The 19,293-nt window shown below is 36.8% G+C and overlaps 1 protein-coding gene across 10 annotated transcripts in view; it reads right to left on the reverse strand.

Annotated features, from left to right (window-relative positions):
* Positions 1–1,486: 1,486 nt before the first annotated feature.
* NAV3 (neuron navigator 3) overlaps positions 1,487–19,293 on the reverse strand; it is a 774,341-nt gene continuing 756,534 nt past the window's right edge. For all 10 annotated transcript variants that reach the window (XM_084876277.1, XM_084876279.1, XM_084876278.1 and 7 more), the window contains 6 exons: positions 16,410–16,564; positions 14,696–14,767; positions 13,929–14,125; positions 12,919–13,037; positions 7,791–7,994; positions 1,487–4,090 (listed from right to left, as the gene is read on the reverse strand). In XM_084876277.1, coding sequence (XP_084732403.1) covers positions 3,971–4,090; positions 7,791–7,994; positions 12,919–13,037; positions 13,929–14,125; positions 14,696–14,767; positions 16,410–16,564 — 867 coding nt within the window. In that variant the 3' untranslated portion in view covers positions 1,487–3,970. The remainder of the gene's footprint in view (positions 4,091–7,790; positions 7,995–12,918; positions 13,038–13,928; positions 14,126–14,695; positions 14,768–16,409; positions 16,565–19,293) is intronic.

Genomic DNA, 19,293 nt, shown 5'->3' on the forward strand with positions numbered 1-19,293 from the left:
TAAAGAAAAGGTTTATTTGTATATTTCTTGCAATTTTATGTAAAACAACTTCAGAATTTTTTCTCTAATAAGATTCTGATTCAGAATGTGCTATGCTTAATTTCTATAAATACACTTTCTTACCTAGGAACTCCTAGGTAACTAAGAGATAATGTATACTTCCCATGGAGAAGAGATTTCCTAATGATTACTTATTCAAATCATTTTCACTGAATAAAAAATACTTAATTCAATAACACAATATTTTACCTATTAGTTGATAATTCCCCCAAAAAGCAAAACACAATTGAAATTTCTTTTTAAATGTCCTACCTGAGCAAAACATAGAATTAGACTTTATTTAAGGTTGATTATTTCTTATAAAATTTCTTTATGCGTAAGTCCAAAAGAATGAAATAAAAGTATTTAAATTTCTCCAAATTCCAACACAATTCTCTGTGATTGTAGATTCAACCAATGTCTGAAAATACATCCTGTAGCTACTCTTCAGTGGACTTCTCACTGGTCACCCTTATAATAGAGACTTAGATACACAAGAAGAAGTGATAGATGGAGATGCAAGAGCACTAACTATAAGTTTCCTGTGTCTCAATGCTTCTGATGTCTAAGAAAGCTGCCTGACACCTATTAGGTATATAATAATTTTTTGTTGAAAACAACCATAGCCAACATTTATAGAGCACTTAAGATGTAATACGTGTCCGAGTGATTTATATATTTTAAAACATTCCACTGTATATTCAATCTTATGAGTAGATACTATAAATATCCCATTTCACAGATGAGAACATTGGATGAAAGATTCTAATATTACCTTGAATATGCAGTTAATCCTTGAACAGCATGAGTCTGCTCAGTGCAGGCCCACTTATATGTATAATAGATTTTTTAAAATAAAAATACAGTCCACTCTACATATCCCCAGGTTTTCCATGAACAGACTTAACGAACAGTATTTTGGGTGAGCATCTGAGGATGTGGAGGGCCGACTGTATGCACTGTTCTATGCCATTTTATATAAGGGACTTGGGCAACAGCAGATTTCAGTACGGGAGTCCTGGAACCAATCCCCCACAGGCACAAAGGAGGACTTAAGAACTTATATGCATAGCCCATGAACACAAACAATAGTGACAATAGTGTGGTGACCACCTAAGGCGGAGCAGGAGCCAGGTGAAGGGGGGAAAAGGGGAATAACTGGGAACATCTGTAATTCTCTCAACAATAAAAATACATTTTTAAAAAGTATATGAAAAATTACCACTGTGTGGGGTCAGTACCCATAACCTCCTAGATGTTTAAGGTCAACTGTATTTACAAATTGGATCCTGATAAAGGCTATGAGGACCTTCCTATGAGGTATGCAAAATAAATTCATACACATCCCTCTAGATGGCATATTACTCATGCACATGACATTCAAAGTTTGACACTTCTTGGTGCATAATTATTCAAATTTTCTCCATACACAGACACCACACCTTGCTTTCAATAAATAATTCCACTTTAATGGTAAAGTAATAATTTAGACAGATACAGGGTGCACATTTGCAAAAAAATATATGCAAGCTGGTTTACAAGCTAAAGGAACAATAAACCAATAGAAAATACATCATCCAGTTAAGTCCATCGACACTAAGTACTTATTGTTGGGGCTTTACAAAGACTACAAAACTTTTCAGATGATTTATTTCACTGTTTCTGCCTATTTACATGATATGTTACATCAAAAATGTACAAAATATAAAATGTGTACAGACAAATGCTTCACAAACTAGTTTAAGTTGTAAACTAGGTGGACCTACTGGGATGTATTGCAGGAATTTGTTTATGATCATGTTTGGACTGTGTTTCTCAAAACGGCAGGGAAAGATTAGCAATTTTCTCAGGTCACGTACGATACGAGGATAACTAGTCACTCATCCAGCTACATATATCGATGTTTCACAATGGATTTGACCCACCTTTGGGGCTTCAACATCAGGGTGACAACTCTCTGTGCATAATGCAGCTCCGATTTCCCTTAGGGCAATAGCACCGTGTGGAACCTACAGACTCAGTGACACTCTGAAAACTGCACAGACGGCTACTGTTGTTATCATTCTAGAGCAACTGACCCACGGTGGTCGCAGAGAGTAGCACCAATTACACGTCCTGAAAGAAACACAGCTTCACACGCACAGAACAAGACTACACCATGGCCAAGCCCTTGGGCCTGATAGACCTAACACCTGTGTGCAGTGGTGACTTCTGCGGTGACTCCAGTCCGCTTTCACACACTCTCTTTAAAGCCTGCCATGACAGATGCACTGTGGGGCATGTTCACTTTTCCAAAAATGCACTGGCTTCATGTACAGTTTCGAAGCATGCTCACTCTAGCACTGACAGCTCCTGCATAGTCAGAACAACTGTAAATACAGGACAAACACACCAGGTAACAACAGCGTTGAGGGTTTGCATTCTGTTATTTGTTTGCAACGTACAGGAAATCTCAGGAAGTGAAACACCTCTTAACACCAACAGGATAAAATACAATTTTGGGTGTGTTCGTTTTGACTTGTGCAAGTTTTAAAAATTATTATTTACAATACCTACCCAGTAGACTGTGCAAATCTAACCTTTTATAGTAAATCCACGCCACCACTTCCACAGTGGTGTCACTGCTCAGTGTTCTAGAATGCCGAATCTCTCATGGACACCAATAGCAATCGAAACAACATGCTGAGAAAACTAATCATAATAATCATCATAATAAAAATAGAACAGGGGGGGAGCCAAACAGTTGTGCTCATGCTGTATCTAGTGCTTCCAGTTCTGCTGGGAAGGAATTCAAAATCTCCCGCCTCCAGAAACTCTCTCACCTGGAACCAGATGGAATTTAGCCACATGTCTTAGCTTTGAAGTGATGGTTGGAGAGGGTCTCTGGGTTACATGGATACTTGAGGATAGGCAAAGCAATCTAGTCACAAGGAAAAAAATACTGATCTTTCTCCTACCCATTTCTTAAAAAAACAAAAACAAAAAAGATCTCTAGAGATGAGGCTACTGTGTTACCTGCGGTTGCTTGGTTGCAAATGAAAGACAGTGGGAATCACCAATGGTTTAGGATTTAAACTGTTCAACTGTTGTAGAAATCTGTTTTAAGGCAGCGAGACAGCACCATAGGAAATGTTCCTTCTCTCACTGAAAAGGCTCAAACAAATAAAGCCCTAAGCAAGCCTTGTGTCAGTGTTGACTGATAATTGGTATAAAACTCTTGTGAAGGGGGTGGGCAGGTGGCTTAAAAAGACCCCAGTGGTAAAAACAACCTTAGAAAACCTGTGACTCAGATACTGACAGTTGGTGGAGCGCGTCACGGGGACATGAGCGCAGGAATTAGTTGGCACCTCTCCAGCTTGGCCACGGTAGTGCTTCCCTGGTGGCTGCACAATTCCGTTTGTGCTTACAGAGGACTGGCCTCTCGGCCTGGTTTTGGAATGGGGCGAGCGCACAACACACACACACTACTGGAGCCCTGTGGCCAGCACCATGCAGCAGGAAGGAGGTCGGACGGGTCAGGAGAAGGAACCCTGCTTGGGGAGGACAGATTGCCAGAGGCAACGAAACGAAGGGACAAAACAAGGTCTGTCTTGTAAACACTTAAAGAGGAAAAACACAAAGTCCAGTTTGGCTATCCCGTGTGCAATCTATTCGGTTGCCCTATCGTTAGGGTCCCTTCCAGTTGAGTAAGGGAGTCTGACATCACTCCACAGATATAAAAAGGCCTAGAAACAAAAGAAGGTTAAGCTTCCCTTTCAATTTAGCTTCTTGGCGGTTCGGACTTAGTTCTGCTGCCTCCGTGGAGAGACCACGACTCTGTGGCAGGACCCTTGGTAGGTGCTTTCATACTGGCAGTGGTTTAACGAAAATACCTTACTTTTGAAACATTTTTTAAAAAGCATAGTCTTTCCCCCCAACGTTTTCCACGAGTCTAGAGGGTAGATTCAAGAGACGAATCCAAATTGTCTTCGTGGTGGCTGGTGCTGTCACTGTCGCAGCTTTGTGTGCTGGAGTAATTGGCTGCTTCTTGGAGTTTCATTAGCATATTCATCTGAAGAAAAGAAAGAGAGACATGGGATGCAGGCAATGATGCACTGAGGAAGCCAGCCCCATAAAACAGGAGGCCCCGAGCCATACAGAGGAACCGTCTCATCCCACCCAAGTGAAACGGGAAAACGACTTTAGATTTACTCGTTGCCCCTGGCACCTACTCTGTTTCTCTGAAATATGACTACAACACCAAACCATAAGGACCAAATAAAGCCTCGAGATCCACTCTTTTATTTGGGGTTCTGAATGAATCCTGCTGCAGCAGGGAGGCTGGGAAGGAAACTGTATCACAGCTGGACATCTGGGCTCATGGCTGGAGAGTGTGCCAAGCTTCCCAGCTTTTTGGCTGGGAGAAGCAGAAAGCACTGAATGGCAACTGAAAGTCGTGAGTGCCCCTGCACACACAGACGCACCGGCAGGCAGGCTCACACACGCAGTCCCGGGAGAAAGCGGGGGTGGTGTGGAGGGGAGCCAGCTGCTGCACACAGCACACCATCTGCTGTTTAGGACTGGCCTCCTGAGGAGGTGACTGAAGGAAGCAGACCATGAGTGTTTGAAGAGGGAGAAGGAAATAATCACTGTCAAGTTTCTGTTGTTGAATTTCTGGCTAAAATGTGATTGATATATCACCGACAACAAAAAACCACCTTCTGGAACAGTAGCGGCTGTCTTGAGTTTCCCGGCCCTATAGGACAATGGCAATATTTGTTCCAGTAAAAGGGACAGAAGCATGAAGGCAGAAAGGGGAGAAAGTCAGGGAGCATTTTCATGCATTACGAAATGAAAGGCAGCCACCTTGCTTGGCTCTCGATGGATCTTCAAATCCTTTGTTAGAGAGGGAAGTAAGAAGAAAGATTGTTTACAAGTGAATTGTAGAGAAGCAGTTCAACAAAGCAAAGAAAAATTGGCACATGTCTTCAGGAAGTAGTGGACTTGTTTTCTTTTCAAGGGTTTCTATAAATTAGAATAATCTCTATATTATTGAATGCATACTAATTTTATTAACTTATAAAATCATCAAAGTTGTTCTTTTCTTTTTTTTTTAACATAGAGAAATAGGCAATCTGATCCCATAGAGAAGAGAAAGCTAAAAAGGACTTCTGTAAGGATATGACTGCTGTGTGCTCCGTGTAAAATGTGTGTTCAGCAACACTGCCTTTCTGACGAAAAGGCGACAGTTATAGCATATTTGGCATTATTTTAATATTCTTCAGGAAAATAGTTTTCAATATAATTTTTGGTCTAATTCTGAATTTACAAATAAGCTACATAAAAATATGAAATCAAAGTAGTTGGTGATAACCTCTTGAACTCAGGAAGCCAAAAAGCCAAAATGTCTCCATCAACAGTTTTTCTCTCTCCCCCTCTCTCCGTCACTTTCTCTGTCTCACACACACTCCCTGACCTTCCTGCACATCATAGCCCCTCTCTCCTTTCCTTGGTCCATTCCTCCCCTGTTAGTAGATGGCTCGCTATGTGTTCAAGCACCTGGGGAAGACGATTTGTACACCAGATCTCTGTTTTTGAGCTCTACTAATTTACTAAGAATAGAAATGATTAATGAGGTCTGTTTGAAGGGTTATAATGCTATCTTAGTTACCAATGTATGAAATCACTCCAATGCTTTAATTCCTCCTGCCTCCTTTGTTCTAATACCACTGATCCTATATAATAAAAGCCTAATATGCAAATTGTTTGACCTAGTGTTCGACCTGAGTTCAACTACTTGCTATGATGTGCAATGATCACCAGGGGTGCTGCAAAACATGGCGGGCATTGGCAATGCGGGTGGCAGTGGAGGTGCTGCTGGCCCCGATGGGACCCGATGAGAGTGGGACCACAATGGGATGGTGGAGCAGATGAACGGGAAGCACCAGGCCATGGTGCGGTGCCAGACGGGGCTGCGGAGCTGCAAAGCTAGGTGTGTGAGCTGGGGGTGTGAACCTGGGAATACAAGCTAGGCTCTGATTCCCAGGGCCACCCTGATGAACCCCACCCATGGATGGATTCATACACCGGGCCTCTAGTTGGAATATAGTTTCCTAAACTATAGTTTCCTTATTGTTTTTATTATACCATTCCATAATGTTTCACCTGCTATGTTCTTAATTTTGAAGGTCTTCTGTCCAACCCACATGATGAACTTCTATTCATCCCTGCAGACCTAGCTCTTGCATATCCTCTTTGAAGCTTTTTCCTAGTAGAAACTTCCTCAATAAACTTACAACTTTAAGTTTTATATATATGACTATTTTACTGTAATTTAGATAGATAGATAGACTGCAAGCTTCCTGAGATAAAAAATGACAGCTTATTGATCCTCTGAGCTTAGCCCTGAGTATATACTTATCACATATTAACAATTGTAAAATGAATATCTTATTGTATTTTAAAAATACAGTGAGCTATGCAAAAAACTTACATCTTTGTTTGGATTAAAAAAAAAAATACTTCTGACATTAAATGGTAGATTTTCCCCTAACAATTTGATTTAAATTGGATTGCAAATATATTTTTACCTTACTTTAATAATTATAGAAATATAGAGAAATAAAATTATTTACTTTCCTACAAGAATGTACCTGATTCAAAGAATTATTTTTAAATGATAAGTCCTTTGTGTTTTAACATGCTATTATGGCATAAACCCTTATTTCTTCAGATATTTAGCAGATTAGGAATCAGGGTATTTTTTACCCCAGTTTTCACTCAGAATGGGAGACCCTGGATCTCTTTTCAATCTATAGAAAATCATCTAGAATAAAAAATATAGAAGACAAGTACATTGATCACAGAGCCCTGGCAGGGTGGGCAGGGCCTCTCTCTGCTCTGCCATTGATCCCAGAGCCCGAGAAGGGTGAGCAGGGCCTCCCTGTGGGTGGGGATGAATGACAGAGCCAGGCCTGGTGAGAAGGGCCTCAATCTGCTCCCTCATTTATCCCGCCTACAGGGAGGCCCTTCCCACCTGGCCTGAGTTCCACCATTAATCCCCTACTGGGGCTCTGGGCTCAGTGGCAGAGCAGAGAGAGGCTTTGCCCACCTGGCCAGGGCTGTGGATGGGACCCATTACTGCCCACAGGGAGGCCCTGTCCGCCCTGCCCACCCTGCCAGGGCTCTGTGATCAATGCTGTGCAGAGGGAGGCCCTACCAACCTGGCCGGGGCTCTGCGATGGGCCCTCCAGCCATGGCAGCTTTCTTGGGCTCTCCGGGGCACAGTTTGTCCAGAAGGACATCTGGAGGGTCGTCTGGAATACTTCCAGTCTAATTAACATATTACCCTTTTATAAGTATACTCTTCATTTCTCCAAATGTACATTATATGATTTCCTTTTGGTTTCTTCATTTAAGAACAAAATTCATTTTTCTCTTAAATACCAAGTGAATTTAGTCATGCAATCTAAAAATTTAATTAACTTTTTGTAGAGTTTTATGCATAACAAGAGATAATTATGGTCATAAAGTTCATCCTGCTTTCAGTTTCTTGATCATTTTTAAACATACACATTTGGTCTTTTGTTTAAAGAAAATCAGCCAATGAAAGTGGGCCAAAGGAAAAGTAGTTAAAACTGAGTAGTATCAATTTCAGAACAATCCCAAATATTACCCAAGATAAGTCTTATCTTTGATGTAAATGACTAAATAATAATGACCACACACTGTAATCAAGGTTCTATAGAAAGAATCATACATCAGCTTCTTACCAGGGGATCCCCCTCTGTGTCAGTCTGTGGAATGTGCTTTGAGGTTGTGGCTTCCTTCGTGGAGATGCAGCCCTCATACCCAACATCTTCTGGTCGTAACTGAAGTAATGCTGGGCCCTCCTGAGGCAGAGATGCTGAGTTCCATGGATAGGTATCAAGCACCCACTTTGCGGGATCTTCCCAAGGTGCCCGTTTGCCATACATCTAAAAAGGAGATCACATACTTAGCACATATGGAATGCATCTCAGAGGGAAAGTAGGGGTGGGTGGGGAGAGATTAACTAAAGAACTTTTATTCACATATGCATAACCTATGGAGTAGACAATAGTGTGGTAAAGGCCTGGTGAGAGATGGGTACAGGGCAGAGGGAGGCAATAGGGAAAAAAAGGGGGACATCTATAATACATTCAACAATAAAGATAAAATTTAAAAACAGCAATAAAAAATTAAAAATAATAAATACAATACATTTCTACTTAGAAAAATGGTGACTACTAATTGAATGATTCCTTTGCACACTGAGTTTTTATGGGCCTTTCAAGGGAATTACTGTGCACATACAATTTGTCATACTTTAAACATATAGTGTCTACATAGCTCACTTAAAATTTGAAGGCTAGACAAAATTAAGCTAAATATAGGGGAGCGATGATCAGCATTGGGGGAGAGGGTGAGGGAGGTTTATTATAACATGTTGAAATGACTACCCACATTTATCTTTTTTTAAAATATGTTTTTAGCCGAAACCGTTTGGCTCAGTGGATAGAGCATTGGCCTGTGGACTGAAGAGTCCCAGGTTCAATTCCAGTCAAGGGCATGTACCTTGGTTGCGGGCACATCCCCAGTAGGGGGTGTGCAAGAGGCAGCTGATGGATGTTTCTCTCTCATCGATGTCTCTAACTCTCTATCCCTCTCTTTTCCTCTCTGTGAAAAATCAATAAAATATATTTAAAAATATATATTTTTTTATTTATTTCAGAGAGAGAAAGGGAAAGGGAGAGAGAGAGAAACATTGATGAGAGAGGAACATCAAGCAGCTGCCTCCTACATGCTCCCTATTGGGGATTGAGCCTTCAACCCAGACTGGGAATGGAATTGGTGACCTCTTGGCTCATGGGTCAATGCTCAACCACTGAGCCACACCAGCCAGGCATACCACATTTATCTTTATTAATAATTTTACAAACAAAAAAAATCCCTCAAAGTTTAGAAAGAAAAGTTCTGGTTATGGAGAATTGAATAAAGCTATGCTAGACACTAAGCAGAGCTCTCTACAAAAGTGTACTGCTTTGGAAAAATGATTAATAAAAGAAAAGAGACTTCTTTTTTCCCACTTAACTCAAAGTTACTGAGAGAATAAGAATACTTTCTCACTGCCGTAGCTGGTTTAGCTCAAGGGATAGAGCGTTGGCCTCTGGACTGAAAGGTCCCAGGTGCGATTCTGAACAAGGCACATGCCTGGGATGTGGGTTTGATCCCCAAGAGGAGGTGTGCAGGAGGCAGCTAATCAATAATTCTCCCTCATCATTGATGTTTCTATCTCTCCCTCTCCCTATCTCTTCCTCTCTGAAATCAATAAAAATATTTTAAAAAGAATACTTTCTCTGATAACCATTTTCCTCAGATTGACTTCATCTAATAATCTCATTGTTTCCTGTAAAAACTCTTTTTAGATGTTTACTTATGAGGTCACTAGTAAAAAAGGAAAACAAAAAGCATTACCTTTGTGAGGACATATATATGGAGGGAAAAGTAAATAATAAAGTGGTGATAAAACCTGGCTAAAATACTGGCAGTGGAGTAGAAGAGAGATGATGAATCTGAGGTGTTAAAAACCCTACTGGGCAGGGCACACTGAAGAGACTGTAAATATATATAAGGCCACACAGGGAGAGAAAGAAAAGCTGCAATTAAGAGGGCAATAATGTGGGTATACCAGTTCTCCAATTTCCTTCCAATCCTCCCTGATGTGTTTTCTTGAGGCCAGGTGCATATTTGGTCCCACCTGGCACACTATGAGGTGTTCTTTGTCACTTGTTATAGTTCAATGAGACAAATACAATATGGTAAACAATGAAACCTTGGAATTGTCTTTTGGGTTTCTCCTGCACAAGATGTGTGCAGTGTGGCAATCTTGCAAAAAAAAAAAAAAAAAAAAGGAGCCAAGGTTCTGGTGTCTGTATATTTCCTTAGGATGTGATGGTAGAGGTAGCAATCGTTAGATTTTTAAAACACAGTTCTTCTTGTTTTAGAGTAGTAGAAGTTCTTTTAGTTAAAAACTTACTGTATAGAGGATATAAAACATACAAGATAAATGTGTAATTCTTGGAAAGCAAATTTTATAAAAAGATTATTAAAGTCTAGAATCATTTAGGGCAGCAAAATAGATTTACCAATATAAAGGAAAACAAGTCTGATTCTATATTTTAGAGTTTAACAGATTTAAAAATAATTGAAAAAAAAAGATAAATTTAAATATTCAGAATGAAAATAACTCATTGTTGACATTTCAAGAAACATGGAATCACCAGAATAAAAACTAGGATCTGCTGCATCAAAGATGTTTTTCCAACTAGAACATCTGGCAGAGAGTACTCCCCATATGGTTCTGCACCAAAGCATGAGCCTTCATTTAAAAAGATATTTTTCTATTCCTCTCAACTCAGAGTTTCATCTTTGCAATCAGGCTTAGTTTTTCCACCTCTTGCTCAAGGTTCTTTGCAGCAGTGCTGAGATCTAAGGAAAGGGTTCATAATATTCCTTTCCTTCCCGCTCCTCCAGAAGACACACATGGACCACTGAGGCATAACATCTGCCACTGGACTTCGGGCTTAGTACAGCCTTCAGCAGCAAAGAGAACTGTCTACCCACCACAGGGTTTTCCTTTTTTATCTTTCCCATGTGCTGGACTTTTCTCCCAAACTCCTTTCATCACAGAGTCAGCCTTCACACTGACCTACTGTTAAACATCCAGAACCACAGCAAGACACTTGAACATTTTTATCCCTTTTATAAAACTGATTTTGAAATATCTTTCAGTTTTAGTTGGGAAGCTTGTATTACTCTCCTCCAAATGGAAGCTTTATAAAATTATAATTCTCAGGATTGTGTTTTATAAATAATATTGATTTTAAATATATATATATAAAATACACGCACTTTAAAGAAATGAGATCTAAGAAATCTAATTGTTTTAAGGTTTTTGAATTATTGAAAAGCTTCTTTTTCTCTCTATGTCTTAGCAATCAGATGAAACAAGAAGCATTTCATATGTAAAAACTTGGATAATAGCTCATTAATACTCAGAGTATCTAGAAAACAAGCAACTCATTTAAATAGTAAGTTTTAAAATGATTACTTCTAGAATATTATAGGTAAATTTTCATAAAAATATTTTTGGGTATAAATGAAAAAAAGTGAGAGACCCAACTTACATTTTAGGCAGCATTTTTTTAGAGGAATCCTGAGAAGTGATATTTTATATTTTATATCAGAAGAATTAAAACTTTAGATATAGTTTTTACTTTACTTTATTAGAACCACTTTCTGGTTTATATTAGCTCATTTCCTTAAAATTATAAAATTAGGTTACTTAAATCTGGAATAGAACCAATTGACAGCATTCTCTAATATCTGAGGGGTCAGAACATCCCCATAATATTTGTCATGTACATCAGACCATCATGATAGTTATAAATACTGCCATGCCATGCTAGTTAGGTGAGGAGGACATGAAGTTCAAAGAGAGTAAAAGGAAAGAAAACAGATAACCAATCCTTTGGATAGTAAAACAAAGACAATACAGTATTGCAGATGACAAAGTATGGAAAGCTATGTCCTAATTCTAGTAACAGTTATAATAATCAAAATAATCATGCCTAAGCAAAAACTGCCTAAATCTTGGCTGAGTTATTGAAAAGAAGATTGGATTCTTCTATAATGAGTTAGCCAATTATGTGACACAAAACTTAACATTTCAACCTTGAGTTTTATAATTCTACAGTTTCATGAAATTTCAACTCCAATTTAAGGAAATGGCAAGATTAATGGGAAAAGGATAGTATGTTTTGTTGAAGAATGGTTTTCTTGTTAATAATATGTTTTGACCTTTTAGTTAAGAGTAAATAGAAGGGCTGGCTGTAGGGACTTATTAGAGGAACAGTAGAAATGGTGCTAAACCAACTTCTCATAGAACTGCCTTTGGATTTAGAGCACTCTCTCAAAAACAGTACAGAATCTTGCAAGTGATGTTAATGGGCTTCGAACAATAAAGTATACTAAAAACAGGAGAACCTGTAAACAAAGACTACTTGTTGTAAACTATATGATAAGAGAATAAATGATCAAGGTTCATGTAAACATGCCTGATTTATAAGATGTAGAGCTCTGTGATTATGGGCTATTTAATAAGAATAGTCTGAAAGCAAACACCCATGGCAATAAATTTGGCCTTAAGTGTGTAGTTATTGAAATAATCGTGCTTTCACTTTCTCCTAAATATTTATTCTCAGAACAGGCAAAAGTATTACATACTAATTGCTCTTTAAAAGATTATCATTATATTTTATATTGCTCGTCTTTAGTTTTCTGCATCAATACCCAGAGAAAGGAATGTTTTGCTTTCAAATTAATAATATTTTCCCTGTAGTATTTCTTTGTATGGATATACCACGGTTTGTTTAACCACTTACCCACTAAAGGGCACTTCCACTAAAGGACATTTGGGTTATTGTCAGTTTTGGTGATAATGAATAATGCTGGTACAAACATGTATAGATTTTTGTGTGAACAATACATTTTCATTTACCCAGGAAAAATACCCAGAAATAAGTTGATGGGTCATATGACAAATGTATGTTTAACTTTAGAGAATACTGTCATACTATTTTCCGGAGTGGCTGAACTATTTTGCATCCCTACCAGCCATATGAAGATTTTTTAGTTGCTCCACATTCTCCCAGCATTTAATATTGACATTAAAAAACATTTAAAGCCATTTCAATGAGTGTGTAATGGTGTCTCACTGTGTTTTATTTTATTTTATTTTCATAACGACTACTGATGTTTAGTATCTTTTCCTGTGCTTAAATTAAAGATGTTTTTAAAACGGTAAATAAATTTAAGTACCTGAAGACCTTCTCTTACTGCCTCCAGAATATAAGGTACCAAAGAATAGTTCCAGAGATCCATGAACCACACTCTAGAACCTTCTACATCCATAGGGCAAGAAAGGAAAAGTCGGGGACCTGAAAAGAAACAAATTAACAAAATATTACTGAGAATAACTGTATTTAATAATCTAAACACATATTTAGACATGATATAGGGAGAAGTAATATATTTCTTGCAGGATTCTTAGAAAATTTTAATGTTGGCAAGCTTGATTACTATAAAGTATATTTTACTAAAGACCAAACCTCCTTTGGACTCCCTTTGGTTTTCACATTAAAATCTTGATAAAAAACATAATATATTAGATTTAGGAGAAACCTTCAAGGTCATAATCTAGCCAACCTGCCCCATTTTACAAATAATGTAATGTACTGAAAATGAATTTCCAGATATATAATATGTCACTCATTTTTCTAATCTACACTATCTTTACGGAGTATGTCTTTATGATCCATAACAATGGGAAGTGGACTTTGATACATGCAACTTAAGAAGAAATATAAATAAAAAAAAACATTTATGTCAACTACAGAGAAATAATTCAAACATTTTTGTCTTCATGAAAAATATAAAATACATGAATTACCTATAAAATACCTAAATTATTTCTAAAATCTTCTCTCATAACTATATTAGATATGAGTCATTAGCTAAAATTTGTTTTCAGCATAAAAAGGTACTCTACACAGATACTATTTATTTTAAATGTTACTTGATTTTTAGAATATCTGTCTATATTAAACTTATTTGATCTCAGTAATATCTTAGTAATCCACAATTGTCAGACAAATTGGAGATCCAAAACTTAGAAGAAGGCAAACTTTCAGAAGGGAAAGAAGAAAAACAAATCTTTAGAAGCTTGAAACACATAAGCTTCACTTGTTATTTTCTACCAACCAATCTGGTCATCTTCACCACGTACTCTTAGTTCCTAGCAAATGGCACATTGCAATTTTGCAACTTACCAATGGTAACATCAGAAGAACTGTGTGTTTCCAAAAAACTGTTGAGATGATGCCATGTCTTAGGAATCCAATCTATAATTTTGACTAGGTCATTATTACGGATGTTCCTTTCAATTTCTAGCTCTATTAGTTTCCTTCGAAGATATCTGCCTAAGAAGCCTTTCACTGGTTCAGTGTGGTTTGCACATAGTACCCACCTATAAAAAGAAAATAAAAGGACATCAGAAATCTTTACATAATTACATTTTAAGTCCATAATAATTCTCTTTCCAATATAGAGTTTCTTTGTCCATTGGTGGCCACATTTTCATTTTAATGATCCAAGGGCTAAGCGGTCTATTAGCATTAGAGCTATTATGTAACTGACTCTTTTTTTTTGAGATGAAGAGAAGCTCCTGTGCCTCAGAAGTGAGTGGGAGTATCCACACGGCACACTCTTCTGCGGAGAATCACAAGTCCTAAAATAGGAGCTCTCTTCACATTCCTCACACTCAGGAAAAGTGTGCCGCATTAGCTAGTGACAAAGTGAACAGGAAAAACATTTCTTTTTTTAAAGAAACACTTCTGATTACGGGTTGAGGATCCTACAAAGTCTTTTTGAGAAAGAGTGTCATACAAAGTGAGAATTATTTTCACACCACAGGTCACCACAGGCAGGATCTGTCAATGCACAAATGGAAAAACAACCACACAAACAAAGAGAAAGACAATGAAAAAAGCAAAAACCCTCCTAAAACAAAAAAACAAAGCATTCAATTTATCTTTACCTGAAATTGTGATGCAGCTCTAGATTTGGTGATGAAGAGACTCCCTGATTCATTGTTCCGATAATATATGGACTGGGAGGAGGGGAAAAAAAGAGTAGAATATGTAGATATACTGAAGGTAAAATAGATTAATATAATTTAGATATGTGATTATTCCATTTATAATAGGCTTTAAAAGGGTAATTTTGTAATGCTGGGTTGCAAAACGACAAAGATTATCAAACTGGACATTAGGATTTGGAGTTGTAATTTCAGCTCTTGAATTCTGGGCAAATCATTTTCCCTCTGAAACAAGAAATTTGGACTGGAAGTGCAAGGTGTTCCTCTGGGCAGGATGGCTTCCTGAGAGTTCTTGTCTACTGGAGTGAAAGAATGAAACCATGGATGGAGGAAGGTATAGCAAAGGTGGGAATTTATTGAGAAACAAGTAGACTCCCATGTGAAAAGGGGGAAAGGGTCCCATGGAGTCCCTTTTTCCAAGGTTGTAAAGGGGTTATAAAGGCTGCAGTTTTTGTGCCTCCATATTCCCTTTGATTTGGTCACTATAGCAACTCCTGAGCTCAGTCCTCTAGGGAAGCACTTGAGGTTATCCCCTTCTTCTCCTTTATGGCTCTCCTATTTCCCCTGGGCTTTTCTTCCTCCCTCTTTGAATGAGGGGTTTCCTTCCCTTTAGTCTTTAAATGTGTACCCTTTTCAGCTCCCAACTTCTTTTATCTTTTGGAAATATACCTCCTGCCACTCCAAGATCCCTTGTCTTATGGAAATGTACCCTTTTGCAGCTTTGTAGCCCTGTGCTTTTTCCATAGATCCCATAATTTTAAAATTTCCTAAACCTGCCTATTTCACTCCTAAAAACTCCTTTCACCTCTCTGAGCCTAAGTTTATACACATCTATCAAATAAAAAGATTAGACAGAAAAACCACACTGGTCTTATCCCACTCTAACATCTTATGATTCTCATGCTTATAATCAAATTCATTTATTTTCCTCTTTTATTGTTTCACATTAATTTTAAAGGTCCTTAATAGCATGAAAGAATTTGTATCTTTGTGTCAGTATTTATTAAGCAAATACTGTGTCTATATTAAAATATAGTATTTATATTAAACAATTAAAAAAAGCTCTAGCAGAGATTAATTGGAATACTTGTACCATTAAAACTAATGCTTATGTTATTGTATTTATATGTCTTTTTTTTTTAGAGGCCATGTATGAGTCTTAAGTGGGTTTTCAGATTTTTTAGACTCTCTATTTCAACCTTTTCTTTCACTTTAATAGTTAAAAATTGCACTTATTAATGGAGAGAGGTATATCTGAATGTACTAAATTTATTTCTATAGAAAGGTTGAATTTAAACTTTGATACAGACTAAGAATGAAAGCAGGGCTCTAAAGACTCATTCTGGTTCTTCATTCTCCTGATTCAAACATTCTGTCATTCACATAGTCTCCCAGACCTCCTGCATATTTGTTGAAGCTAATGTCATCAGGTAAATCATGTTCCCATAAACATGCCTGGAACATAGTTATTGAATGAATAAGTAGATTTTCTAAAAAAATACGTAGATTTTTTTTTTTTTAGAAATGTGTAATATTAATGAAGGCTTCTCAAATTAGTGACACCAATTATAGGTCTTAAGAGGCATAAAGACACAAGAAAGCACATTTGATCACTTTTTTATGTTTCATCATTCAAAACATTTCATAAGCATACCATTTGTTGTATTTGCAGTTGAGAAAACCATTGAAGATATCACTCAAAGAGCCCACATGATGGAGATTATCAAGAATTATTACAACTGGGAGCTCTGCACCATTATTGTCAGCACTGCACTGTTCAGCCAGGCTAGCTAGATACTGCTGCAATTCCTTTATAAAAAAAAAAAGAAAACCAACATCTCAATGATATATTTTATACCACTGGCAAGTATTTCATATTTTATGAATAGCAGACTTTGTCTTCATCCCGAATCTTTGATTAACACTCATAGTTTGTTCTATTGTTATAAAGCCTTATTCTATAAAGCCAGTGTAGAACACCCAAAACAAATATACAACTGTAAACACCAAGGCATATTTCCCAGTTGTCTTCTCTCCTAATGAAAAGCAAAAAGAGAGTTCCTGATATGAGTTCTTAGGATAAACTACAAACATCGAGACTTTATCCTTATTTTTGAAATGTCAATGATAAAAGTGGATTTTAGCAAACTTTATGATTACAAGTATAATTACAAAATGGCACCCTTCAATTTCCATATATACTCTAAATGTTTAAATTCCAATTCATTTAAATGGGGCGCATCTGAAAGTGCTGCTCTGAGATTCAGATAAAAGTGTGGTTAATTATTTACTTATTGCTAATCTGCATGCGGCTGCTATAATTATAAATAAAGACAAAATTTATTATATTTCACCGGGTTGTAGACATTAGCATTTGGCATTTCTTCAGTTTATTGGTTCTTTTACAGGCATTATTTCTTTCTAATGGCTTTTAATCTAAGTAGGATAACCAGTTCACTGATTGACTGCTCTCACAGATGGGTAGGCCAGGAACATAATTAGGTTTCTTAGAATTATCCTAATCAGAAAGAGCATTTCCATAATATTTGCATATTTACAATGACATTTTCAATTTGTAAGTCTTGCTCAGGGTTAAAAACAATTCCATGATCTCTATTTTTGGCAGCCAGGTAAATATGGGAACCACTCACTCCAGAGGAAACTCACTCTGTCTGTAAGACCACTTTTAAAACTAAATGTAGAAAGAGATAAAGGACAATAACCTGGATCTTTGAGGCACTTAATAATATATTCAAGTTCAAATATAACATTTATTAAAGACCTAATATACTATTTATCTTATATTGAACCAATCACATAGATTATTGCCAAAATCGAGATTGCAGTAAAAGATGTTTATATTGGTGAATATTATGGAGAATTTCATTTGCCTTATTTAACTCAATAATTTAGCTATAGTGAGTCATTCATTTATTTATAAAATATGCATTGTCTACTCCATTTTGAGTTTACTTCTGTGTATGGTGTAAGTTGGTGGTCTAGTTTCATTTAATTTTTTGCATGTACCTGCCCAATTTTCCCAGTACCATTTATTGAAGAGACTCTCTTTACTTCAATGTAAGTTCTTGCCTCCTTTGTCAAATACTAATTAAACATAATGGCTTGGGTTGATTTCTGGGTTCTCTGTTCTGTTCTGTCAAACTAGATGCCTGTTCTTGTGCCAGTACCAGGCTGTTTTGATTATAGTTGCTTTGTAGTATAACTTGATATCTGGTTTATGATCCCTCCAACTTTGTTCTTCTTTCTAAAGATTGCTAGGTTTTTTTGTTTTTGTTTTTTTGTTCCAAATACATTTTTGGAGTATTTGTTCTAGATCTATGAAATATACCATTGGTACTTTAATAGGTATTACATTTGAATCTATACACTGCTTTGGGCAGTATGAACATTTTAATGACATTAATTCTTTCAATCCATGAACACAGTATATACTTCCACTTGTTTGTATCTTCTATCTCTTTTTTTCAAAGTCCTGTAGTTTTCCCAGTACAGGTCTTTTACCTCTTTAGTTAAGTTTATTGCTAGGTATTTGAATTTTTTTGTTACAATGGTAAATGTTTTGTTTGTTTGTTTGTTTTTAGTTTTTTTTCCTGATAATTCATTATTCAAGTATTTTAAAAGCCATTGATTTTTTTAGTATTGATTTTGTATCCTGCTACATTGTCAAATTCATTTATTAAATCTAGTAGTTTTTTTGTTTTTGTTTTTATTTTGTGTGTGTGTGTGTGTGTGTGTGTGTGTGTGTGTGTGTGTAGTCTTTAGGGTTTCCTATGTATAATATCATGTCATCGGCAAATAATGAGAGTTTTACTTCCTCCTTTCCAATTTGGATGCCTTTTATGTTCTCTTCTTGTCTGATCACTATGGCTAGGACTTCCAGTATTATGTTGAATAAGAGTAGTAAAAGCAAATATCCCTGTTTTGCTCTTGTTCTTAGGGGAAATGGATTTAAGCTTTGCCCATTGGCTGTAGGTTTATTATATAGCCTTTATTATGTTGAGGTATGATCCTTCTATTCCCACTTGGCTGAGAGTTTTTATTTGAAATGGATCACTTGTAGCTGCTGGGAAAGACTTTTTGGTGGCAGGATTACTGCTATTAATTACTTATTTGTAATATCGAGTAATATTTTGATGTTAGAAGAATTTTACAAATAGAAGGAGAAGAACAAAGACAAAAACACAAAAATATGATACCCATGTAAGAAAGAATTAGTTATAAATGTGTTGTATGTAAATAATAGTAAGTAAATTAGAAAGGAGGAAGCACAATCTTGAATGATTAGTAAAGTTACTGGAATCTTCCTATTGGCAATGATATGACATTGAATATTTTGGAAATTTGAGTAATATGGTCAAAATTATAATTTCAAAATGTATTAAGTATACTGTAAAGGAGAAAAGGAAACCAGTCAAAAGAATACTGAATTACTGAATTTGTTGAAACCAAAATATACTATGGGACTCAATATAGATAGAGAAGTGTGGCAAGATTTTTATCTAGTGCAGAAAGTAATG

This window comes from Pipistrellus hanaki (assembly GCF_964339955.1).
Source record: "Pipistrellus hanaki genome assembly, chromosome: 3".
Lineage (NCBI taxonomy): Eukaryota > Metazoa > Chordata > Mammalia > Chiroptera > Vespertilionidae > Pipistrellus > Pipistrellus hanaki.